Source organism: Eschrichtius robustus, chromosome 12, assembly GCF_028021215.1.
Source record: "Eschrichtius robustus isolate mEscRob2 chromosome 12, mEscRob2.pri, whole genome shotgun sequence".
In the NCBI taxonomy this organism is placed as follows: domain Eukaryota; kingdom Metazoa; phylum Chordata; class Mammalia; order Artiodactyla; family Eschrichtiidae; genus Eschrichtius; species Eschrichtius robustus.
Window position 1 is genome coordinate 39,842,365 of NC_090835.1, and position 23,785 is coordinate 39,866,149.

Genomic DNA, 23,785 nt, shown 5'->3' on the forward strand with positions numbered 1-23,785 from the left:
AGGCCCTGGATTCTCTCTCTCTCCCCTTGTCCCCTCCAGAGCCATACCCTTACCTACTGGGACCTCTCTGAGCACCTGGCCAGACCCCTCAGGCATGCCCTGTCCCCTCACACATCCTCACCTGGCTGGGCCCACTTTCACCTCCCTCCTCCCAGAATCTGCTGTGGGCCGGCTCTGCACTGCTTGCTCCAGAGACTGGGGACTTGTGGGCAGTGCTGGGGCAGCGGGCCCCTGGGGGTTCCCCAGGCAGCGCCGGGCTGGTGCAGCACCTGGAGGAGTACGCAGCCACGCTCGCGAGGAATATGGAACTCACGTACCTGAATCCCGTGGGGCTGGTGACACCCAACATCAGTATGTGGAGGGTAGGGTGGGGTGGGGCAGGGGGCCGTGAAAGGGCAAGGACCTGGAGGTCTGAGGGTCTGGGGGCTATTGATGTCAACATTAGTGGCAGGAGGCTGTGCTGCCGCCCTCAGCGCTTTGCAGGGACAGGCTCTGCGCTGGTAGCAAGGAGGCTATGGGTTGTGGAACTTGGGTACAGGATAGGAGGAGGAGGGAGTGGGACCCTCAGCACAGGGAGGAGATCCTTGATGGGTCTCACCCCTCTTCCTCCTGGGCAGTGCTCAGCATTGACCGCGTGGAGCACCCCAGTCCTAGCCGGGGGACCCGTCGCTACCCTCGTTACCACAGCAACCTTTTCCGGGGCCAGGATGCCTGGGATCCTCACACGCACGTGCTGCTGCCTTCCCAGGCCCCACGGCCGTCCCCACCTGAAGGTAAGAGCCCTGGGGTGACCCCTGGGCCAGATCCTGTTTCCTTGCCCCCCAAGCCAGATGCCATGTCGCCCTCCTGTCAATCCTCCCCTTGCCAGACCCTCCCCCTCACCACAGGTGACCTCGCCCAGGCCTTGATAGTCAGGATCCAGCGCTGGGGGGACCCATGTGTCCTTCATGGGCTCCTGCTCTCTGCACCCACCCTGGTTCTGGACCTGCAAAGGGAAGAGATTCCCATGCTTGATGCTGGGTTGAGTTCAGAGCTGCGTTTGTGGGTGTTTGGGGTCAGAGGTCACTGACAGTGACTCCTCCCCCTCCTCTGGCAGTTCTGTCCACAAGTGGCAGCAGCATGGAGAACTCCACTACCTCGAGTGTGGCCCCCCCACCAGCCGCCCCAGAGCCCGAGCCTGAGCCTGGGATCTCCATCGTCATCCTCCTGGTTTACCGCACCTTAGGGGGACTGCTCCCTGCCCAGTTCCAGGCCGAGCGCCGGGGCACCAGGTATGAGTAGAGTTACTCCCAGGCTCCTCACCCTTGGGCTTCCTGCAAGCTTCTCCCCAGCTTAGCACCCCCTTTTTTGGTGGACAAATGAGCAGGTTCACAATCATACAGAGAGGCTCCTGCCCATGACTCTGGGAGCCTTGTCCATGCTGGGCTCCATGTGAATCATGTTCTGGGCAGTTGTGCAAATGAGGAGGTAGACACAGAGCCACAGCTGGGGCCAGGCACATAAAGGATACAGGAGCCAGACAGACAAGCAAACTGGCCGATGGAGATAGGCAAAGACGGGCTGACTGAAGGAGGTCAGCCGGGGGTGGAAGGGAGGGCACTGAGAGGCAAAGTCTGTAGCTGCTTGGGCTTCAGACTCCAGTGTGGGCAGTGGGTCCGAAGCCTCTCAGCTGCATTTCTGCAGAACCAGGCCATGGACTCCTGGTCTTGAAGCAGCCCAGCAGAGGCTAAAAGGGTTCTCAGAAACAGCATCCACTCTAGGGCATCTCAGACTCTGGGTGGGCCATGGCAAGTGACATGAAGACAGTGAGGTGGGCAGCCAGAACTTGGGGAGGTCAGCAGTGCCCAAGCCCAGGTGGGCTGTCTCCTCAGGCTTCCCCAGAACCCTGTTATGAACTCCCCGGTGGTCAGTGTGGCTGTGTTCCATGGACGCAACTTCCTAAGGGGTGTCCTAGAGTCCCCGATCAGCCTGGAGTTCCGCCTGCTACAGACAGCGAATCGCAGCAAGGCCATCTGCGTGCAGTGGGACCCGCCTGGCCCGTGAGGACCTCCACTCTGGAAACCCTTGGTCCCCCTGGTAGCCCGTGGGAGGCCCAGCCTGCCCCTGGGGCCCCCACCAATCCCCCTGTGCACCCAGACCCATGAGGAATGCTGCTCCCCAACTCCAGGCACCCTCGGCCCCTCCCACTGCCTCTCACAAACCCCTACCTGGCGATGGGGCACTCCCCAGAGGGGATGGTAGTTCTGACTGCCCTGTGGCCACAGGGCGGACCAGCACGGCATGTGGACAGCACGGGATTGTGAGCTGGTGCACAGGAACGGGTCCCACGCACGGTGTCGCTGCAGCCGGACAGGCACCTTCGGGGTCCTCATGGATGCCTCTCCCCGTGAGGTGGGGCTGTGTTCAGAGTCCTGAGGAAGTGGGGGGGTCAAAGGGCAGGAGTGCCCAATTCCCCACTGACCATCCCTGTCCCCACAGCGGCTGGAGGGTGACCTGGAGCTGCTGGCTGTGTTCACCCACGTGGTCATAGCAGTGTCTGTGGCCGCACTGCTGCTGACCGCAGCTGTCTTGCTGAGCCTGCGCAGCCTCAAGTCCAACATGCGTGGGATCCATGCCAATGTGGCTGCTGCCCTGGGAGTGGCAGAGCTCCTCTTCCTGCTGGGGATCCACAGGACCCAAAACCAGGTGCAGGGTCAGGGCCAGGGGACCTGTGTCCTGATGACCTCACCTGGCCCAGGAAGGCCTGGGGCCAGAGTTCAGGGTCAGAGATCAGGGGCGCTCAGGTTGGGGCCAGGGTTTGGGACAGGATGCTGGGGTAAGGTGCAGTGGTTTAGGGGTCAGAGGTGGGGCGTGGCAGGAGAGGTCCTGACGCCCCCCAACCCTGCCTTCAGCTGCTGTGCACCGCGGTTGCCATCCTCCTGCACTACTTCTTCCTCAGCACCTTCGCGTGGCTCCTCGTGCAGGGGCTGCACCTCTACCGCATGCAGGTCGAGCCACGCAATGTGGACCGCGGCGCCATGCGCTTCTACCACGCCCTGGGCTGGGGCGTCCCTGCTGTGCTGCTGGGTGAGGGCCCTGCTCACTGGCCTCATCCAGGCCTGTGACCCCTGACCTCCATCCATCACATGGCCTGACCCCTGCCCCTGCCCCCAATCCTGATCATGACCCCAACCTCAATCCCCCTTGCCATTTGCTCAGGGAGGAGCCTGCTCTGCCCCCACCCCAGCTTCTCCCCATACGTGAGAGCGTCAGCAGCTCTAGAATACATCCCCTCTGTCCTATCTCTTCTCCCCCACAGGCCTGGCTGTCGGCCTGGATCCCGAGGGCTATGGGAACCCTGACTTCTGCTGGATCTCGATCCACGAGCCCCTCATCTGGAGTTTTGCAGGCCCTGTCGTCCTTGTCATTGTGGTGAGTGCCCTCCACTCAGTGCCACCTTGCGCTCCCCTTGGTGGGGGGGAGCGGGAGGTGGCCCTGCAGCACGTGTGGTGGTATCAGCTGAGGGGTGCCAGGTGGCAGTCTGCAGGTTTCCTGGGCTTGGCCTCCATTTCTGTTCCTACCCAACTGGCATGGAGATGGGAGGTGTGGGGTCAGAGACTCGGCTTCCTCTCCCTACCTCTGTCTCTCTCTCCACCTCCATCTTTCAGTCCCTCTCTGGTTCCCTATCTCTGACTTTTTCTATGATTCTAAGCTCCTCTGTTTCTTTTTTTTTTTTTTAAATATATTTGTTTATTTGCACTGGGTCTTAGTTGCAGCAGGCGGGCTCCTTAGTTGCAGCTCCCCGGCTCCTTTAGTTGTGGCACATGGGCTCCTTAGTTGCGGCTAGCAGGCTCCTTCATTTTGGCTCGCCGGCTCCTTAGTTGTGGCATGCTAACTCTTAGTTGTGGCATGCATGTAGGATCTAGTTCTCTGATCAGGGATTGAACCCAGGCCCCCTGCATTGGGAGCACGGAGTCTTAACCACTGCGCCACCAGGGAAGTCCCCCTCTTCTGTTTCTCTTTGTTTTTGATCTATGTATTTTGTATGTGTGTGTGTGTGTGTGTGTCTGTGTGTCTGTGTGTCTGCGTATGTTTCTCACTGGTTCTGCCTCTCTCTCTGTGAGTCTTAGTGTCTCTCTGTCCCTGTCTCTCTGTCTCTCTCACTATCTCTGTCTCTCTCTGCCCTGCCCCTGTTCCACATGTCTGGCCACGGGTCCAGATGAATGGGACCATGTTTCTCCTTGCTGCCCGAACATCCTGCTCCACTGGACAGCGGGAGGCCAAGAAGACCTCTGCGTTGTGAGTTGGCTGGCTGGAGGAAGTGGGGGATTCTCAGAATGGCAGCCCTCTCCTGGGTGGGGTTTGGGGGTTCCCAGAGCGTCCCTGGTGCAGGCTGGGCCCCAGATTCTGGGTAGGGGGATGAAGTCACATCTGCCCTGGCCTGCAGTCCCTCTCTGGCACCCTTGCCTTACTCTGGCCCCACAGGTCTGTCTGTGCCCTGCTGTCTCTCCAGTATCTCCCAAGGCCTGGGTGGCTCACTTTGCCCTTTGCCCCGTGCATTTCCACCTACCTTCCATGCTTTCTCTTATGCCCCACCCCCCGCTTCCAGTCTGCTTTCCCCATGTCCCCTCATGGTTCCCTGAGTACTCTCCTGGTTCTTTCTGTGACCTCCAGACTCCCCTAGTGCCCTCCTGAGACCTCCATGTTTCTGTGGGAGTTTCCTTCCCTCCACGTCCCCTGTGTGTCCTCTTCGTGACCCTGCGTGTCCTCCCATGTCTCCCGTGTGAGCCCTGTGTGACCCACACATGTCCTGTATCCTTTCACGTTCCCGCGGCAGGACCCTTCGCAGCTCATTTCTGCTCCTTCTACTGGTCAGTGCCTCCTGGCTCTTTGGCCTCCTGGCGGTCAGCCACAGCATCCTGGCCTTCCACTACCTCCACGCCGGACTCTGTGGGCTCCAGGTAACTCTGGTGCCCCTCCCTCACCCTGGACCAGGTGGGGCTTCAGTAGGGTGGGGCCCAGGGCCTTGACCCCAGGCCTAGAGCTGACTCCCACCTGATGACTGACACCAGACGACTGCTGATCCTGGATTGACCTTCACCAGTGCTGAGGCTCCTGGCCGCTTGCTGGTCCACATTGACCTTCACTGACCCCGGTCACTCATGCCACTCTGACCTCTCACTGCCTCTGCTGACTTTCCCTGATTCCCTTACTGGGTCCCCCCTTGGGCTTCTCACTGCCTCACTCTAATCTGCAATGACCGATCCCACTTGCTGACCCACAGTGACTTACACCAGCCCTAGCTGACCCCCTTGTGGCCCTACTCTGACCTCTGCCTCATTTCTGACCTCTCACTGACCTTTACTATCCCCTCAATGATCCTTGCTGACCCGCAGGGCCTGGCAGTGCTGCTACTCTTCTGTGTCCTGAACACAGATGCTCGGGCTGCCTGGACACCAGCCTGTCTGGGCAGGAAGGCAGCGCCCGAGGAGGCCAGGCCAGCGCCTGGGACGGTGAGGGGCTCTCAGGGCCAGGGAGTCAGGGTGGGGGCCCCGGGAGGCCAGGGTTTGAGGCTTCTCCAGGCTGGCTCACACTCCTGTCCTCACCACCTCCCCAGGGCCCCGGGGCCTACAACAACACGGCCCTCTTCGAGGAGAGCGGCCTCATCCGCATCACTCTCGGCGCCTCCACCATCTCCTCAGTGAGCAGTGCCCGCTCTGGCCGGACCCAGGACCAAGACAGCCAGCGGGGCCGCAGCTACCTCAGGTGAGGGGAGGGGCCTCCTCGTGACGGGGCACACAGCTCAGACCAGCCCCACTTTACCAGGGGTTGGCATTACCAGGTCCTCGGGGTGGGTCCACCCATCTCGGCCATCTGGGCCTCTGCTGCCGCCTCTGCCCCAGATACCTCCTGCCACACACCCAGGGGTGCCTTCAGAGCCGTTCCACATGCACCTGACTGTTTACTCACGGACACACCTGCCTCCAAAGCACCCCATCACATCCCTCTTTGATGGGGGGGCTCCTGCATTTCCAGGGACAATGTCCTGGTTCGACATGGCTCGGCTGCCGACCACACTGACCACGGCCTCCAGGCTCACGCTGGCCCCACTGACCTGGATGTGGCCATGTTCCATCGAGGTGCTGGTGGAGGTGGGAGCCTGGCCCAGGGAGGAGGGAGGTAGAGGGTCTCTCCCCCATTCCTCATTCTTCTGCCCCAAATTGGGAGCAGCAGCTGACTATGCTGGGGTGAGCTCCCCCGAGGTCACGGCCCCAGGAAGCATCTACCCGCCCAGGCCTGGTTCTCCTGGCAAGTCCCAGCCCTTCTGTCCCTACCCCTACTCCAAGCTCTCTCCCCAAGGCCCCAGCCCCCTTGCCATAGCCTTCCTCAAGACCCCCAAGTCCCTCACCTCCCCTGGCCACCACTGTGTCTTCCTCCTGATCTCCCAACTCCAGGCGCAGACTCTGACTCTGACAGTGACCTGTCCTTGGAGGAGGAGAGAAGTCTGTCCATCCCATCCTCAGAAAGTGAGGACAATGGCCGGACGCGGGGGCGTTTCCAGCGTCCACTCCGCCGGGCAGCCCAGAGTGAGAGGCTCCTTACACACCCCAAAGGTGATGGGGCCCTCTGACCCCATGGGCGACCAAGAGATACCCCATATTCCATTTGGTGTGACTCAGAAAGCCTGCTATCCCCTGAAGATTCCTGGGACCGACTTATTGGGAACCTGGGGTCATCACTGGGCCCCCACATACCTCTCCCCATCCAGCCTCCCAGCAGAGTTCTGCTGGCTAGAGACCCAGGAGTGGCCCAGGCAACAGAAGAACAAGGTCAGGGATGTTACAGGGTGACATGTCATCTCTCCAGCCCCTCCTCTTCCCTGAGGGCTGTGGTTCAGCCTGGTCTTCCTGACCCCTCAGCCGTCAGGTTCCCCCACCTCCAGGCTCTATCCACCTCCAGTCAAGAGTAGGGGGAGCTTATCAGTATCGCCCTCACTGGATGATTCCATTGATCTCTGAGACACACTCTCCTATTCCTACCTCTGCTCCATGAGAAAGACCCAGATTTCAGGAGTCATTAGGGTTAGGGAGCCACTGAGTCTGGATCACAGGGGTTGTGAGTCACTGGGGTGACTCCTGTTATCTGCCCTGGCTCCACAGATGTGGATGGCAATGATCTCTTGTCCTACTGGCCAGCCCTGGGGGAATGTGAGGCTGCTCCCTGTGCTCTGCAGACCTGGGGCTCTGAAAGGCGCTTGGGACTGGACACCAGCAAGGACGCAGCCAACAACAACCAGCCGGACCTGGCCCTGACCAGTGGAGATGAAACCTCCTTGGGTCGGGCCCAGCGCCAGAGAAAAGGTATGGATCCCTGACTTTGGCCTGTGCCTCAAGGACCCTGGGGACTGCCCATGCCCTGAGCCAGGGGATTTCATCCTCCTAATCCAAATAGCCTCACAGGGATCCTGAGAGCTTCTCTCGCTCTGTTATGGGGGTTTCTGTTCCTCTACGCTGCTTCACAGTCCCAGGGGACTGCCTCATCCTGACCTGAGAATTGCCTGCCCCGCATACCCTGGCCTGCACCACGGAGACCCCAGAGGCCACTCCTGCCTCAACCCAGGGGATTCCTCCCCCTCCCCCAACCCCAGTCTGCTTTGCAGGGACCATAGGGGCTGCTCTGCCCCAGATCTCAGAACTTTTGCTCTAACCTGGAAGGTTTCTGCCACCTTATCCTGCTTTACAGGGACCCCAAGGGGTTGTCCCTGTCCCAACTCAAGGGGTTTCTCCCTTCACCCCTGCATCACAGGGACCCCAGGGACTGCTCTTGCCCCAACCCTGGGGATTCCTGCCTCTTTGACCCTGGCCTGCATTACCAGGACCTGCAGGCTGCCCCTCCTCTGACCTTGGGGAGAGGTTTGCCCCTACCCCTGCACCACGGGGACTGCCTCTGTCCTGACCCCAGGGATTACTGCCTCACTCTTACCCCTATCCCGCAGCCTCTCTGGGATTCCCAGGAACGGCCTCTGTACCCCCTCCCCAGAGGGTTTCTGCCCCCAACCCTGTGTCACAGGGATTCCAGAGGCTGCTGCATCCCTAGACCCAGGGAGTTCCTGGCCCCCATACACACACTGTCCCCCGTTTGTTCCTCCCACAGGCATCCTGAAGAACCGATTGCAGTACCCGCTGGTGCCACAGACCCGGGGCACCCCTGAATTGTCCTGGTGCCGTGCAGCCACCTTGGGTCACCGTGCTGTACCAGCTGCCTCCTATGGTCGCATCTATGCTGGAGGGGGCACTGGCAGCCTTTCGCAGCCAGCCAGCCGCTACTCCTCCCGAGAACAGCTGGACTTGCTCCTCAGGCGGCAGCTGAGCCGTGAACGACTGGAGGAGGCCCCTGCCCCTGTTTTGCGTCCCCTGAGTCGGCCAGGTTCCCAGGAACGCCTGGATGCCGTGCCAGGCCGCCTGGAGCCCAGGGATCGGGGCAGCACCCTACCACGGAGGCAGCCACCCAGGGACTACCCTGGTGCCGTGGCTGGCCGCTTTGGGTCACGCGATGCTCTGGACCTAGGGGCGCCCTGCGAGTGGTTGAGCACGTTGCCCCCGCCCCATGGTGCCCGGGACCTTGACCCACAGCCCCCACCTCTGCCCCTGTCTCCCCAGCGGCAACTCTCAAGGGACCCCCTCTTGCCATCCCGGCCCCTGGACTCTCTGTCCAGGAGCTCAAACTCAGGGGAGCGGCTGGACCACGTGCCTAGCCGGCACCCCTCGCGAGAAGGCCTTGGGCCACCCCCGCAGCTGCTCAGAGTTAGGGGAGACCCAGCCAGTGGCCCTAGCCACGGCCCCTCCACAGAACAGCTGGACATTCTCTCCTCCATCCTCGCCTCCTTCAACTCCTCAGCTCTCTCCTCCGCCGTGCAGTCCTCAAGCACACCCTCGGGCCCTCATACCACCGCCACACTTTCTGCCACAGCCTCTGCGCTTGGGCCCTCCACGCCACGCTCTGCCACATCCCACAGCATCTCGGAGCTGTCACCTGACTCAGAGTAAGCAGGGTCTGGCCACCTGCTCAGACCCCCATCAGTTTAGGGCAACCTCCCATGCACCGTGCCCTGTATTCTGCCACAGAATGGGGTGGGGTTTGGCAGAGAGCGTCGGCTACCCCAGGCACTGCGCAGCCAGGGCACCACAGCCTGAGGGCAGAAATCTGGCAGCAAATGGGGTGATTAGCAAGAACTTGCTGGCTGTATGACTGGGGCCTGCACCTCCTGGACTAAGGAGGAGAGTGAGGTGCCTTCCAAAGGGCTTGAGCTAGTGGAGGGGGGAAGGCAGGAGCCAAGGCCTAGAAGCGGGAGGTAGCCTGGTATGTGGAAGGGGCAGGGAGGTGAGGAGGCTTTGCTTGGGAGGCTTTGCTTAGGGTGTAGTATGGGATAAGGAGGGACCAGAAGTAGTGCCAGGATGTAGGTGCCTTACATGCCAGGCTGAAGAACTTACTTTGAGAGTAAATCATTCATTCACCTACTCCTTCAGTCAATGTTAAGTTCCTCCTGCCTGTGGGCACTGTGGGGTGGGACACACAGGAATTGAGTTGGGACCCGGTGCATCTCAGAGTAGGGGATGGCAGACATACCTGGGAAGCAGCTGGGTACAAGAGTCAGAGACGGAGTGGGGAGGAACCAGGAATTACCAGGTCTTGGAAGCCAAAAGCAGAGTTGAGTTTTAAGAAGGAGGAACAGCTAGGTCAGGCTCTGTGGAGGTCTGTAGGGTGAGAGAAGGCTTTCTGTAGGTGGAGGGAAGGAGACCCTGGGATTGGGGCAGGAGACCAACAAAAAACCTGAGCAGAGATGGGGGAGAAGACAGGAAGGAGAGAGGGGCAGGAGATTTTGGGGCCTGGTACCCAGGGCTCTGGAAGGATGCTGAGGTGGGGATGAGAGGGAGCTGTGAGCACCACCTGGGTCCTCCTGCAGCCTAGCCTTAGGGTCCGACTGTTGGGGGAGGGCTGGGGTAACTGAGCAGTGGTTCAGGCTCTGGGCTCACACTTGACCTCTCTGAGCTTCAGTTTCCTCATCTGCAAAGTATGTCTATGGTAGCAAACTCTTTGAGGTGTGGAGATTTTTTTTTTTTTTTTTTGGCTGTGTTGGGTCTTCGTTTCTGTGCGAGGGCTTTCTCTTGTTGTGGCAAGCGGGGGCCACTCTTCATCGCGGTGCACGGGCCTCTCACTATCGCGGCCTCTCTTGTTGCGGAGCACAGGCTCCAGACGCGCCGGCTCAGTAGTTGTGGCTCATGGGCCTAGTTGCTCTGCGGCATGTGGGATCTTCCCAGACCAGGGCTCGAACCCGTGTCCCCTGCATTGGCAGGCAGATTCTCAACCACTACACTACCAGGGAAGCCCCGTGTGGAGATTTTTGAGACAAAATCTGTCAGGTGCTTAGCAGAGTCTGTACATAGTAGGTGCTCACTAAGTGCTTAGAGGAAAGGCATAGGTGGCCAGCCAAGGGGCCTTGCTGGAGAGTCTGGGGGTCCAGAATGGGTGAAGGGCTCTGAGAACCCCAGAATGGGCATAAGCACGCTAGGGACTGAGAGGCGAAGGTGATGGGGGAGGTGGCCCAGGTCCGGTTTGGTGGGGGAGTCCAGAGGCACCTGACTCTCAGCAACCACCTTCGATCTCCACATTCATCTCTGCAGAGTTCCCAGAAGTGAGGGTCACTCCTGAGGGGCAGACGTGCAGATGAGGACCAGCCGAGGGCGGTGGAGGATTTGGGCTAACAGAAGAGACTCCAGGAGTTGGGGGCTGACCCCATGGCAGCCTCCTATACCCCCGCCCCCCAGCTCTCTCTGTTGCTGCAGTGCTGGCTGCCCATGCCCGTCTGTGAGCATGTGAGCAAGCGTGTAACAGGTGCACGGAATGAGGGAGCTGAAGGGAGGACTTTTATACGTTTTGTACCTTTGTAACCAGAGAAATATGCTTATGTTATTTTTCAGCTTTTCTGCCTCCCGGGGTTCTGAGGCTGGGCTGGGAGGGGGAGGGGAACAGAGGGAAAGAGGTGCAGAGTTTTGCCCCATTTGGGTCCCTGGCAATTTAATTGTTCTTTCCTCTCATCTTACTGGGGTGGATTCAGACAGGAGGGGTAAATGCTCCCCCCGCCCCATTCCCCGGTTGATCTGAATATTGTCAGGGCCCAAAGTGCAGAATTAGTCTTTGCTTTTTCTTGGATGTCCCACAGGCCAAACTTTTGGGACTGGGGGTTGGTCTTGGAAACTGGGGTCCTCTGACCTCCTCACAGGGGCTCGCTCATGCCGCCCCTCCCCGTGGATGTGTGTGTTATGTGGAGTCCCTGCCACTTACTGCCTTATGACCCAGGACTGATGCTGTGGAGCGTTGGTGGAGCAGCAGATGTCATGTTTACAGATCAAGGCTTCCCTTTCTCCCGTGGGGAGGGGCTCAGGCCTCTATTCAGACATTCCTGCAGAGGGTGGATGGAGGGGTCACAGCCCCTGCCTCTGCTGTGAACAAAAGTTGTCTGTGGTGCCATTTAATTCCCTGACACTGCCCCCTGCTAGAATTTATTCTGAAGGCTGGGGTAGGAGGGGGAGCAAGGGGAGCAAAAACAAGGGAATTAAAGACTCAGAATGTAGGTGCCACTGCCTCCCATGTTTACAGGAGCCTCCCTGGCCCTAGGCACCCGGGCTGCAGGAAGTGACTCTTCCATCCCTCCTTTATTCCCTTGTAAAGGGAAAAATGACTGTTAGGACCCTGTTCACAAACTCTCACTTTTATTACTTTGTCTGATGTCCAGAACTGGGGACTTTTAAATTTTGTTACTTTGTTTACAGGTCAAGACTTAAAACATTCTTCAACTTTGTTTACAATTTAAAACTTTGAACTTTTACACTTTGTTTACAGTTGAGAATGTTTTTTTCCCTTCGTTTACAAGTGAAAAGTAAAGTGGGAGAGGGGCTTGGAGGACCCACCTGTGAGGACCCTGAGCCTGGCCATCTTGAGGGGTTTCTTTTTTTTTTTTTTTTTTTTTTTTTAAAAGATGTTCTGTATAGCAATTTTTTTTTTTTTTTTTTTTTAAAGATTTATTGATTGATTGATTGCTATGTTGGGTCTTCGTTTCTGTGCTAGGGCTTTCTCTAGTTGCGGCAAGCGGGGGCGCTCTTCATCGCGGTGCGCGGGCCTCTCACCGTCGCGGCCTCTCTTGTTGCGGAGCACAGGCTCCAGACGCGCAGGCTCAGTAGTTGTGGCTCATGGGCCTAGTTGCTCCGCGGCATGTGGGATCTTCCCAGACCAGGGCACGAACCCGTGTCCCCTGCATTAGCAGGCAGATTCTCGACCACTGAGCCACCAGGGAAGCCCATCTTGAGGGGTTTCTAACCCCTAGCCCTCCCAGGCCAAAGGTCAGCCCTGAGTCCCCTGCTGAACAGCAGGCCCAGAAGGCCTCGAGAGTAGGCATCCTCTTCCCACTGGGAACAGTGGCCATGCAGGGTTGTGGAGAGTCCCTGAAGACACCCACCTCCTTCATGCATACTCTTGGGAGGCAGTTTCCAAGGAGATTAAAAATTCTACTTTACTGACTGGTGCCAAATCCCGCCAGCCAGGACCCCAGCTCTCCTTACCCAGAGTGACCCCAGCCCTTGAAGAGTTGAGGGGCCTGCTGTGGGGAGAGGGGGCTGTCCTTGCTATGTCCTAGGTTCTGTAGATGCCCCTCTCTGAGGGTCCCACCCCCCCCCAGCCCAGTGGCTCCTTTTCCTGTCTGTGTAAATTGTTCCGTGAAGCCGCGCTCTGTTTTGGGAATAAACTTCTATAGAAAATGGTTATTGCCTCATTCTGTTTGGGGGTGGGGGGTAGGAGGGTGGCTATGAATGATTCAGGCTGGGCTGACCTTTGGGAGAAATCTGAGCACTGCCCCTCCCCCCTCCCCAAGAATATTCGGCTATTTTTATCTCATTTCATTGGAGATTTGGACCAGGTTTCTTTCTCTTTCATCCTGAATTCTGTCCCTTCGCCTTGAGGTTGGGCCTGAAGTATGAGCACAGGTGCTGAGAGTAAGGCCTGGTCAAGGCAGCAACATGATGGCTTCCTCAGTCCGCAGGGCCTGCAGCTCTGACCTGGCATTTGCCCTGGCCTTCAAACCGACCCTAGGAACTGCCCTCAGCCCGTTGACAGCACTGACCCCCGGCCAGCCTCTCAGACTTGGAGCTGCCAGGACACCGCGTTCCTCAAGAACTCAGGCAGAACGGGCCTGTTGCCGGGCCAGTGTTATGTGCGGGGGAGGGGAACCTCGCAGCCTTTAAGGTCTGCGTGCCCAGCGTTGAAGGGAGGCCTTTGAGCCCCTTCGGTCTCAGAGACATGCCAGGTCTCAGGGGGAAGGCCTGAGTGAGGGTGGCGCCCTCAACTGGAGGCATGAGAGGTCCCATGGACCCGGATACCCCACGGAGAGATTAAGGCTCTGGTCACCAACCGCAACCCTAGACATCCTGCTCCGCGTCCCGCGGGGACCCTCCGCAAGAAGCCGGGACCTGGTGGTATCGGCTCCACCCTACTCAGGGACCTGGGGCCGCGGCTACGGCCAGGCCAGCTCGGGTCCTTAGTTCCACTTCTGCGATAACAACCGGCTCAGGGAGGAGAGCTAGGCGGGCCACGAGGGGGAGCACAAGTCAAGGCTCATGGGGAGGAAGGAGTTAAATCTCCCTCCTCAGGGTTCGCGGATCCAGGAGACCGCCCCTTAGGCTCCGCCCCGGCACGCTGACTGGCCCAAGCCTTCCCCGTCCTGCCCGGGGATTGGCCCCTGGGAGCGCGCCTCAGGCTTCGCCCCCGTCCCGGCCCCGCCTTTCGGGCCGCTGCGGCCTCTCGCTCGAGCTGTGGGGACTACCGCCTCTCGGTTTGCCCACCCGCCATGGGGCTGTCGGAAGCGCCGGGGTGAGTGCAGGGCGCGGCCCCGGTTCCCAGTGTTCGAGTCCGCGAGGCGCGGGCCACCCCTTGGCCCCCGAGCAGGCGCCCGGCTTGGGTTAGCTCGGAAAGGGTACCGCCGAGTCCGGATCAGGCATTTCCCGCCTGCCGCGCCTCGGTTTACCGCTTTGTCGATTTTCTGCAGGCGGCTGCCCAACCGTAGCGAGGGATGGGGCGGGAGCCGGCGCGACCCCAGCCCCTGCGGGCTGTGCGGAAAGCCGCTCGAGCGCCGTCCGAGGGCTAGCCGGGGGCCGCCTCCCGGCGGCTGTGTGCGGAGGAGCCCCAGCCCAGGAGGTGCGCCGGTACGGCGCGTTTGGGCCCGGGACGTGGCTGCAAGAGTGTCCGTAGCTGGGGCCTGGGTCCACCCAGGGATCCAACTGGTCCGGGATTGTGCGCTCCGGCCCTTCTGGCCGCTGGGCCCTCCTAGAGGGAGGGGTCAAGGATCTAAACCCCTCCCTCCAAGCAGGGGTTCGACGGGGGGGAGGGGGAGGGGGAGGGGTGGCGGGAGTGGGAGCCCTTAAAAGACCTCGAGTGACTCACAGAGGAGGGGCCACGGGGCTCGAAGATCTCTGTGAGCCGGCAATGCCAAGAGTCTCTGAGGATCGTCCTCGCACCCATTCCACTGCATCCTCCAACGGGGACATCCAGGTTAGGGGCCCTTTCCAGGTGAGCTCCTGACCCTCGGGTGGGAACCTCACCGTAGGTCAGAGCTTCTCACAGATCAGAACTTTCCTGACAGGTGAAGCCTTTCCCAGCAGGGGAGAGCTTCCCTCCAGGTAAGATTCCCCCCTCTGAGATCCATTCCCAGGTGAGAGTTTTCTCCCATTACAGGTGGGAAGCTCCCCCAGGTCAGAGCTTCCCTTAGGTGAGAATACCCTCCAGATCAGAACTTTCTTGGCAGGTGAAAACTTTCCCTGCTAGTGAAATCTTTCCCCCAGGTAAGCGCTCCCCCCTCCAAGAGCTCCTATTCCCAAGTGAGAACTGTTTTTGAGACAGCTTCCCCCAGGTAAGAACTGCCCCCCTTCCCCCCCAGATCTCCTATTCCCAAGTGAGATCGTTTCCCTTAATCAGGTGGTAGCCACTGGGCAGATCAGAGATTCACCCCAGGACAGAACTTACCTAGCTGGTGAAAACTTTCCTGTCAGGTGAGAGCTTCTCCTTAGGCGAGATCCTCCCGGAGATCTATTCCCAGGTGAGATTGTCCCCCCTTGAAATGGGGACTTCTCTTTCCAGGGGGAAAACTCTCCCTCCCGGTGAGAGCCATCCCCTGGCTTTCCCAGATTAGGCCTGAGCTTGTCCAGGTCTACAACCTGGACCCTGTGGCTGGAGGCCTGGGGGCAATCTTAGCCCCAACACTTTCCTTCTCGTAGAGGCTTCTCATGTGAAGAGAGACTTGCCTGGTTTGCTGGATTCCTTCCTTGCGTGTGCTCTCAGACAGCATGCGCTGGGCTCGTGGGGCAGCTGGATAAGGACTCGGACTGGACTGGGATTGGCTGGAGAAGAGTTGGGGCTGGGAGGAGGGGGCTGGGAGGGACAGTCAGCCTGGAACCTAGATTGGTGAACACTCAGGGCTGGACTGAAGTGTGGCTTGTGTTCATCCTGCTGCCTCTTTGTGGGGGACTTTGGCCCAGCAAGAGTCTTCCACCAGCCAAAGTTCAGGTACTGCCCCTGCCTGGGCCTGGGCATAGGGCCTGCAGGAGCCAGCTGGGGGGTTGGACCTACCTAGATCTTGGGATCTAGAAAAGTCAGGTGGGCGACTCTGTGGTCCCAGGTGGAGGTCTAGGGGAGGTTGGGCCAGGAGTGCCCTCACTGTGTCTCTGGCCTCACCACCCAGACAGAGGGACACACAGGCACTGCTGTCCACAACGCAGGCAATGGAGCTGAGGAGGCGAGATTACCATGTGGAGCGGCCACTGCTGAACCAAGAACAGCTGGAGGAGCTGGGGAGCCGGAGCTCAGCAACTGGGACCCTCCAGTGGCGAACCTGGTTTCGGTGAGGCTGAGGTGGGGGGTACTGGGGGCACTGGCAGGACTCAGGTAGCCCCTGTCTGTGATACCTACCCTTGTGTCCCCAGGTGCTCCCATGCTCGGGCCCAAGCCCTTCTGCTCCAGTACTTCCCAGTTTTGGCCTGGCTACCCCAGTATCCTGTGCGTGATTGGCTTCTGGGTGACTTGTTGTCTGGCCTGAGTGTGGCCATTATGCAGCTACCACAGGGTGAGCCACCCTTGACCTTGAGACTGTCCCCTCAACCCTTGGATGGTGACCCCGACCCTTCAAGGCCCTGGCCTGTAATCTGTGAACCACTGCCTGCCCCCGCCTCCCCCCACCCCTCCGCCAAGAGCCAGAAGCATGACCCCTGCCCCTGCAACTATGGCGCATGACCCAGGGCTGGGATTTCCTCATCCTTTCAAGACCCTGGCCTCCAAGTCTACATTGCTACCATTCCACCTCCAGGCCTGGCCTATGCCCTCCTGGCTGGACTGCCCCCCGTGTTTGGCCTCTACAGCTCCTTCTATCCTGTCTTTATCTATTTCCTGTTCGGCACTTCCCGGCACATCTCCGTGGGTGAGTGGAGCCAGGAGGATGCCCACATTCCCCACGGAGGACAGGGTGAGGGAGGGCTGAGCAGGGCAAGGAAACGCAGGGAAGAGGGAGGGAGGCATTGATGCCAGGCCAGTGGGAGACTGGCCCAAGAGTCATTCCAGGCAGGACTGGGCCTCTGACCGTGGAGACAGATTCAGATTACCTAGAGGCCCTGGCCCAGGAGGATATGGGTGGGTGAAGCAACTCAAGGGGCCCAGACTTGGCATAGACCTGAGAGCCTGAGGCAGGCCATGTCCCCTTCCCCATTCCACTTTTCACAGGGGGAGTGGTCCTGAGCCAGTGGACACAGGTGGGACAAGGTAGATGATGCAGGGCCAACATTTCTAGCCACACTCAAGAGCCTTTGAACTTAGAGTTCATACCTGACTGCCAGCGCTGCCTCTATTTGCACAGCAAGTCTGAGGATATTGGGCTAGAACTGGGTGTCTCCTGGCCTCTCCCTTAAGACCAGGACTCCAGGGCAGGGCAGTGCCCCCTCCCCTTCAGACCACCCTGATCTGCCCCCGCAGGCACCTTTGCTGTCATGTCCGTGATGGTGGGCAGTGTGACAGAATCACTGGCTCCAGATGAAGCCTTCCTGCAGGCCTCGAACTCCACTGTTGATGTGGCGGCCAGAGATGCTGCTCGGGTGCAGGTGGCCTCCACACTTAGTGTCCTTGTTGGCCTCTTCCAGGTGCGGAGCAGTCAGGAGTACAGGCCCCTGACTGCCAGACCCACCCCTCACCCCATCTGCCAGGTCCCCTGAGTGTCTGGCCATCACCATCTTCCTCCTCCTCATCACTCATCCCCCTCTGATCCCACCTGCCCTGGGCTCTGCCCCGGCCACCCCCAGGACCCTCTCCTCCCCTGACTGCCCTGTGCACCCCACAGGTGGGGCTGGGCCTGGTCCATTTTGGCTTCGTGGTCACCTATCTGTCAGAGCCTCTGGTCCGAGCCTATACCACAGCCGCGTCTGTGCAGGTCTTCGTCTCGCAGCTCAAGTATGTGTTTGGCCTCCATCTGAGCAGCCGCTCTGGGCCACTGTCCCTCATCTATGTGAGTGAGGGTGGGAGGAGGGAAGGGTGGGTGGGCCCAGGACCTTGAGTGCTGGCTGTGACCCCCCCTCCCCTCAGACAGTACTGGAGGTCTGCTGGAAGCTGCCCCAGACTGTGGTCGGCACCATGGTCACCGCAGTTGTGGCAGGGGTGGTGCTTGTGCTGGTGAAGCTGTTGAATGACAAGCTGCGGCGACAACTGCCCATGCCGCTCCCCGGGGAGCTGCTCACGGTTCGAATTCTGGTGGAGGGGAGGGGGGCAGGGGGAAGGGCAAGTGAGGAGTCCCTGCTGTGTGGGCATCCCTCAGATAGTTAAAGACTAGTTGGCGTGGGCACTGAGGACTGGGGGGACCACAGCCGACAGCCCCTGACAGCATCTCCCTTTCCCCAAAATGGTGGTGTCCATCTCTTACCCTATCGCTGACTTCTGCCCACCCCTCTGAAGGTTTCACTTCAGGCCTCTCTCTTTACGCCCAAAGTGATTTCTCCATCCCCCTTAACGGTGGTGCCAGCACCTACCTCCCCTGACTCTGTCCTCTCCCCGCAGCTCATCGGGGCCACAGGCATCTCCTACGGCGTGGGACTGCAGCACAGATTTGGGGTGGATGTCGTGGGCAAAATCCCTGCAGGGTGAGCCCCAGCCCCTGTCAGGTCAGGGAGGGTTGGGTGGCCAGGGCCACAACGTTCCTTTGGCCTCACAGATGCCCCTCACAGGCTGGTGCCCCCAGTGGCCCCCAGCCCCCAGCTGTTCGCAAGGCTTGTGGGAAATGCCTTCGCCATCGCTGTGGTTGGGTTCGCCATTGCCATCTCGCTGGGGAAGATCTTCGCCCTGAGGCATGGCTACCGGGTGGACAGCAACCAGGTCTGGGGAATGGGATGTGAGACACGGAGGGGGCGGGTGTACAGAGACCCCAGGGCCTGGGGGGCTGGAGTATCAGGTGGGAGACAGGGAAACAGCAAACAGATGTGCTGGGGCCACATGGGGAACTGAGGGTGGGAGAGCAGGACACATGGGACAGCGGCCAAGTCTTTGGGGGCTACCGAGTGGGGATGGAGGTTGGGGATGCATAGGCCTGGACACAGTGACCACGCACTGCTAGTGATGTGTCCTCACACCTGCACTACCCCCATCAGGAGCTGGTGGCACTTGGCCTCAGTAACCTCATCGGGGGCATCTTTCAGTGCTTCCCTGTGAGCTGCTCTATGTCTCGGAGCCTGGTACAGGAGAGCACCGGGGGCAACACACAGGTGGGCTGCAGGTGTGGGCTTGGGTGTGCATCTGCACGCACACGGCTTTGCCTGGGTGGTCCTACCCCCTGCTCTCCTCCCTCCCCCCTTCTCCCCCTTTCCCCCTGCTCTCGCCTCCTTCTCCCCTACACTCCCGCCCACCCATCTGCCCGCTCACTCCCACTGTACAGGTGGCTGGAGCCATCTCCTCCCTCTTCATCCTCATTATCATCGTCAAACTTGGAGAACTCTTCCAAGACCTGCCCAAGGTGAGCCGCCATCCCGCGCCCAGCCAGGCTTGAGGGCCTTGGCCAGGCCAGGGACTCAGATCAGTCAGTCAGGGCCTGGGTGAGGGGGAGGGATACAGGGTTATGCCCTGTTTTTCAAGCTTGAGATCTCTGGGTTGAGATTTGGAGTCGACAGTCAGGGGTAAGAATCTTTGAGAGTCAGACCCAAGTTGTTAGGTCCGGGGGCAGGAGGTGGCTAGTGTCATTCGGGGTCATACCCAGGTGCTTGAGGACAGTCTGGCTCATGCCGGCTGGTCAGGGTTGTCAGCATCCCGCACCCCTCAGTAGCTGCTGGTGACCCTCCCCCTCCCTCAGGCAGTCCTGGCTGCTGCCATCATTGTGAACCTGAAGGGCATGTTGATGCAGTTCACCGACATACACTCCCTCTGGAAGGCAAATCGAGTGGATCTGGTGAGAGGCCTGGGAGCCCAGGGGTGGGGTCAGGGCCTTCAGCCCCAGTGACCCTTCTAGACCCTGTTGACTACTACCCTTCTGTTTTTAGCTCATCTGGCTGGTGACCTTTGTGGCCACCATCCTGCTAAACCTGGACCTTGGCCTGGCAGTTGCGGTAGTCTTCTCCCTGCTGCTCGTGGTGGTCCGCACACAGCTGTGAGTCACCCCTTTGGTTCCCCCCTCATTCCAGCTGGTGAGGGAGTGAGGTCCACGCTGGTTTCCCCCAGCTTTCCCACATCTTGGGGGGTGACCCAAGGCTCCTTAGAACCCCCTCATTGCCCCCTCTCCTAATGACCCCTCTTCTCACACTCTCTCTTTCACAGGCCCCACTACTCTGTCCTGGGGCAGGTGCCAGACACAGATATTTACAGAGACGTGGCAGAGTACTCAGAAGTGAGTGGCAGGGGCTAAGCCAGAGGATGGCGTGGATGGGGTGGGACAGAGGTAGACTGGGCCATCCCTTATCAGGTCCTTGCGTACTTGGCAAGGACACGGGGGTGGGGCGCTAAGGGTGCTTTGGTCCTTGGAATTTCGAGGGAGGAATTTGGGTCTCTGACCCCCATACTCAGAGTAGGGGCCTTAGGGCCTGGGGGAGGAGTCTGTCTTAGAGGCCACAGTACAAGCCCCATCCTGCAGAGTAGCCCTGGGGCAGGAATGTAGAGGGGCAGGATCTGGGGCACGAGGATGTAGGGGAGGCTGTTTGCTGACCTCATCAGTGGGGTTACTGAATCTCCCTCCTTTACCTCCTGAGAAGTCTCACGTCAAGCCCTGGGAACAAAGGTGGGGGCTCTGGAATAAAACAAGCTCATTTTCCCTGATGGAGCCTTGAAGGCTGAGCATAGTATGATGAGGCAGAGTGAGGGAAGGACATGAGGGGAGAAGCTCAGCTGGATGGAAAGGGAGGTGGGGGGTGGCGCAGGGACATCGTTCAGGCCCAGAGGCTGAGCAGAGACCTGGAGTGTCCTGAGCGGGGTGGGAGCCGGGGAAGGCTTGGCTGGGCTGGCAGCTGAGGAGGGTCTCTCTGTCCACATACAGAAAACAGACCCCAGTGCTGGGGTTGGAGACCCAAGCGGAAGCTAAGAGCCATTGAAACCTGGCCTGGGTATTGGCAGAAGGACAGGGGAGATGGGGTGGGAGAGGTTCAGGATGCCCTGGAGGAAGAAGCAGCAGCTCTGACAGGCCCAGCTGAGGGGTCAGGATGACCCCACCAGCTCCTGGGAGGGCACGGGCCGCAGGCCGGGCCTCTGTTGGCTGGGAAGCAGAGGGTTGGTGATGGCAGGTACTGGAGTACACAGGGGAGGAAAGAAAGAGAACAAGATGCAGCTAGGAGAGACGAGGGCTCAGCCACCCCCAACCTGACCCATCCCCAGGCCAGGGAGGTCCCCGGCGTGAAGGTCTTCCGCTCCTCGGCCACCATGTACTTTGCCAACGCTGAGCTCTACAGTGACACGCTGAAGCAGAGGGTGAGGCCTGGGGTCCACAGCGGGAGGGGCAGACAGTCTCTCACCTCCCCAGTGTCCACATCCCCTGCCCTGCCCTTTGCTCTAGTGCGGTGTGAACGTGGACCACCTCATCTCCCAGAAGAAGAAACTGCTCAGGAAGCAGGAGCTAAAGCTGAAGCGACTTCAGAAAGAGAATAAGCTCCCGAAACAGGCAGGGGCCCTTCTGACCCCACCCGTCCTTTCTCCCAGCCTCCTGGCTTCTCACCCTCATTCTTCATCCCTCCTCCTCTCTCCCTGATGCCCCCAGCGACCCTGCAGGTCAGGGTTCTGGGGGCAGTTTTGTTTTTCTCCCGCCTCCTAAGCCAATGATGGCGTGAACCATCACAGTCCTCTTCCCAAAGTAGGTCAAAACCCCACAGCCTTCAGCCTGGCTGCCCTGGTCCCAAGCTTCAGCTCCTGGTCCACCTGCCTGGCCTGGTTGTCATATGACAGCTGGGACACCTCTTTCCTGGTCCCCCTCTTTCCTGGCCTAGGCTGCCGCCTCCAAGGGCACTTCCATTTCCATCAATGTCAACACCAGTGTCACAGACATCGAGAGCAACGATGTGGAGGGCTCCAAGGCCAAGGTGAGGCTGGAGGTGGGAGAGCAGCCAACCATGAGCTGCAGGGATGAGAGTGCCCATGTGTGGAATGGAGTGATGGATCAGATGCTCTGCAGGGAGATCTCTAGTGATATGCCATAGAATTCTGCTTGTGGCTCTCTGATCTGTAATCTGAGGCCTAGCCAAAGACCTTGAATTTGTGAATTCTACAAGACCCTGCAGTCTGTGTTCATGGGCAGAGGGAAGGGATTGGGCATGTGGGAAAAATCTGGGATCAAAGGGGACACGAATCTCAATTAGAGGCTCAGGCAGGACTTCCCTGGCAGGCCAGTGGTTAAGACTCTACGCTCCCAGTGCAGGGGCCATGGGTTCCATCCCTGGTCAGGGAAGTTCCACATGCTGTGCAGCGCCCCCCTCCCCTAGAAAAAGACTCAGGCAGGGTGCCAGGATATCTGTGTGTGCGTGTGTGTCCATGTGTCTCTTCTGGTTTGTCCCCATCCTCAGTCACTCTGGCTGACTGAGGATGGGGCGTGGTCTCTGATGTCCTTCCTTCTTAAGTGTCCCTGTTAAGTATGGGCCCAGGAGGTAACAGAGCAGTAGATGCATATCTGTGTGTGCTCCCGGAGTCTGGGCACCCTCTCCTGTGTGTCCCCATGTGTCCCTCCTGTCTTTACATACAGGCTCCCTGTCTCCATATCCTCATGTGTCCACTGCATGTCCCATATACGTGGCCGTTTACACGTCTGATCCTGTGTGTCTCTGCACGTCTGTGTATGTTCCCTGCCTTTACCCCCCGTGGGCGGCCCTTGCAGTGTGTCTGGTTTCCCAGCAGGTGAGCGCAGGGACTGAGCTAGAGGATACAGCAGCCAGGGGTCAAGAAGATGCCAAGGCCCCAGACATGTCCTCACTGAAGACCCTGGGCCTGCCTCAGCCAGATTTCCACAGCCTCATCCTGGACCTGAGCTCCCTTTCCTTCGTGGACACTGTGTGTCTCAAGAGCCTGAAGAATGTAAGGGGCTCGGGGCACCCCTAAGAAGGGCCTTGGGGGAGGACAAGGCCCTTCAACCCTGACCCCATAACTAACTCCAAGAGCCCTCTGAGCCTAACCCCCAACCCTCTGAGCTCCCCCTCTGAACTCCCTCCCCCCAAGCCTGCCCAAGTCCCCCCTCGGAGCCCCTGAGCCTCCCTCTGAGTCTGGCCCCCTTTTCTGCCACAGATTTTCCGTGACTTCCGGGAGATCGAGGTGGAGGTGTACATGGCCGCCTGCCACTGTGCGTGGGGTGCAGACAGCAAGAGCGGTCCGGGGAGGGGGTGGGGATTCTGGCCAAGGAATCTGCCAGGCAGCACAAGGAAAAAGTCTTTCTCTGAAACTGGAGGTCAGAGGTGTCCTGGGAGGGAGGGGTCAAGGGTCAAGAGTTGGGGTTTAGCTATAAGCCTCAGGGGTGGTGGTCAGGATGACATTCCGCCAGTGCCTGGAGGTTCCTGGGGGTTCTGCGGGTCAGGGGAGACCAACTCCTTGCCTACAGCTCCCGTGGTCACGCAGCTTGAGGTGGGACACTTCTTCGATGCATCTATCACCAAGCAGCATCTCTTTGCCTCTGTTCACGATGCTGTCATCTTTGCACTCCAACACCCGAGGTCCAGCCCTGTCAACCCTGTTTTGGTGAGCTGACCTCTGTTGCTGAGCTCTTTTTGTTTATCTACTGCTTGTCCCATCCTGACCCCATTTCCAGGAAGTCCACCCTTCCTCGATGGCTCTGATTAGGTCTGCCCCCAGTGGATCCACTGCCTTCCCCTCCTGCCTTTAGAGGAAGCTGCTCCCGGGGGAGGGGGTAGTATGTCCTTCAGAAACTGACAGGAGCCTCTCCTCCTCTCCCTGCCCAGGTTACCAAACTCTGACCGTGCTGCCACCCTGCCTGAGACTGCCCACCTCTGGAGGTTGCGACAGGGTACCCGTGAGGACCCCCTACCCCTGGGCTGCCTCCAGATGTCACCCAGGAGTCCCCTCCGTACGCACGCACATAACTCAGGGATGGAGGTCCTGGGACTCCAAGTTCAGTGCTCTAGGCCTGGGATAAGGCACTGGCCGAGTTGGAGGAGCATGCATGTTTTTAGCCTCAGGAATAAAGATTTGTTTGCCCAATGCCAGGCTCTGCTGTGGCTTGGTGGGGGCTTGGCAGGGGCAAGGGTATAATCCACAGCCCTGG

General features: G+C 59.5%; 1 protein-coding gene across 7 annotated transcripts in view; it reads left to right on the forward strand.

The window, feature by feature from the left end:
* LOC137773952 (cadherin EGF LAG seven-pass G-type receptor 3) overlaps positions 1 to 23,785 on the forward strand; it is a 39,720-nt gene that overhangs the window by 14,459 nt on the left and 1,476 nt on the right. Inside the window, exons 19-53 of one of the 7 annotated variants that reach the window (XM_068559068.1) lie at positions 156 to 351; positions 618 to 773; positions 1,097 to 1,271; positions 1,872 to 2,039; positions 2,265 to 2,391; positions 2,479 to 2,685; positions 2,892 to 3,066; positions 3,299 to 3,411; positions 4,199 to 4,278; positions 4,817 to 4,940; positions 5,376 to 5,492; positions 5,597 to 5,745; positions 6,016 to 6,131; positions 6,435 to 6,593; positions 7,140 to 7,340; positions 8,134 to 9,022; positions 15,764 to 15,922; positions 16,005 to 16,144; positions 16,385 to 16,495; positions 17,044 to 17,207; positions 17,405 to 17,569; positions 17,647 to 17,799; positions 18,115 to 18,197; positions 18,282 to 18,429; positions 18,702 to 18,815; positions 18,986 to 19,063; positions 19,397 to 19,492; positions 19,584 to 19,690; positions 19,858 to 19,927; positions 20,905 to 20,997; positions 21,083 to 21,187; positions 21,510 to 21,602; positions 22,408 to 22,587; positions 22,795 to 22,849; positions 23,105 to 23,241. In XM_068559068.1, the coding sequence (XP_068415169.1) occupies positions 156 to 351; positions 618 to 773; positions 1,097 to 1,271; positions 1,872 to 2,039; positions 2,265 to 2,391; positions 2,479 to 2,685; positions 2,892 to 3,066; positions 3,299 to 3,411; positions 4,199 to 4,278; positions 4,817 to 4,940; positions 5,376 to 5,492; positions 5,597 to 5,745; positions 6,016 to 6,131; positions 6,435 to 6,593; positions 7,140 to 7,340; positions 8,134 to 9,022; positions 15,764 to 15,922; positions 16,005 to 16,144; positions 16,385 to 16,495; positions 17,044 to 17,207; positions 17,405 to 17,569; positions 17,647 to 17,799; positions 18,115 to 18,197; positions 18,282 to 18,429; positions 18,702 to 18,815; positions 18,986 to 19,063; positions 19,397 to 19,492; positions 19,584 to 19,690; positions 19,858 to 19,927; positions 20,905 to 20,997; positions 21,083 to 21,187; positions 21,510 to 21,602; positions 22,408 to 22,587; positions 22,795 to 22,849; positions 23,105 to 23,241 (5,403 nt within the window). Of the gene's footprint in view, positions 1 to 155; positions 352 to 617; positions 774 to 1,096; positions 1,272 to 1,871; positions 2,040 to 2,264; positions 2,392 to 2,478; positions 2,686 to 2,891; positions 3,067 to 3,298; positions 3,412 to 4,198; positions 4,279 to 4,816; positions 4,941 to 5,375; positions 5,493 to 5,596; positions 5,746 to 6,015; positions 6,132 to 6,434; positions 6,594 to 7,139; positions 7,341 to 8,133; positions 9,023 to 10,661; positions 11,978 to 13,815; positions 13,900 to 14,471; positions 14,596 to 15,763; positions 15,923 to 16,004; positions 16,145 to 16,384; positions 16,496 to 17,043; positions 17,208 to 17,404; positions 17,570 to 17,646; positions 17,800 to 18,114; positions 18,198 to 18,281; positions 18,430 to 18,701; positions 18,816 to 18,985; positions 19,064 to 19,396; positions 19,493 to 19,583; positions 19,691 to 19,857; positions 19,928 to 20,904; positions 20,998 to 21,082; positions 21,188 to 21,509; positions 21,603 to 22,407; positions 22,588 to 22,794; positions 22,850 to 23,104; positions 23,242 to 23,462; positions 23,722 to 23,785 lie in introns of those variants that run through there. The other 6 variants (XM_068559064.1, XM_068559066.1, XM_068559067.1 and 3 more) reach the window with 6 other exon arrangements.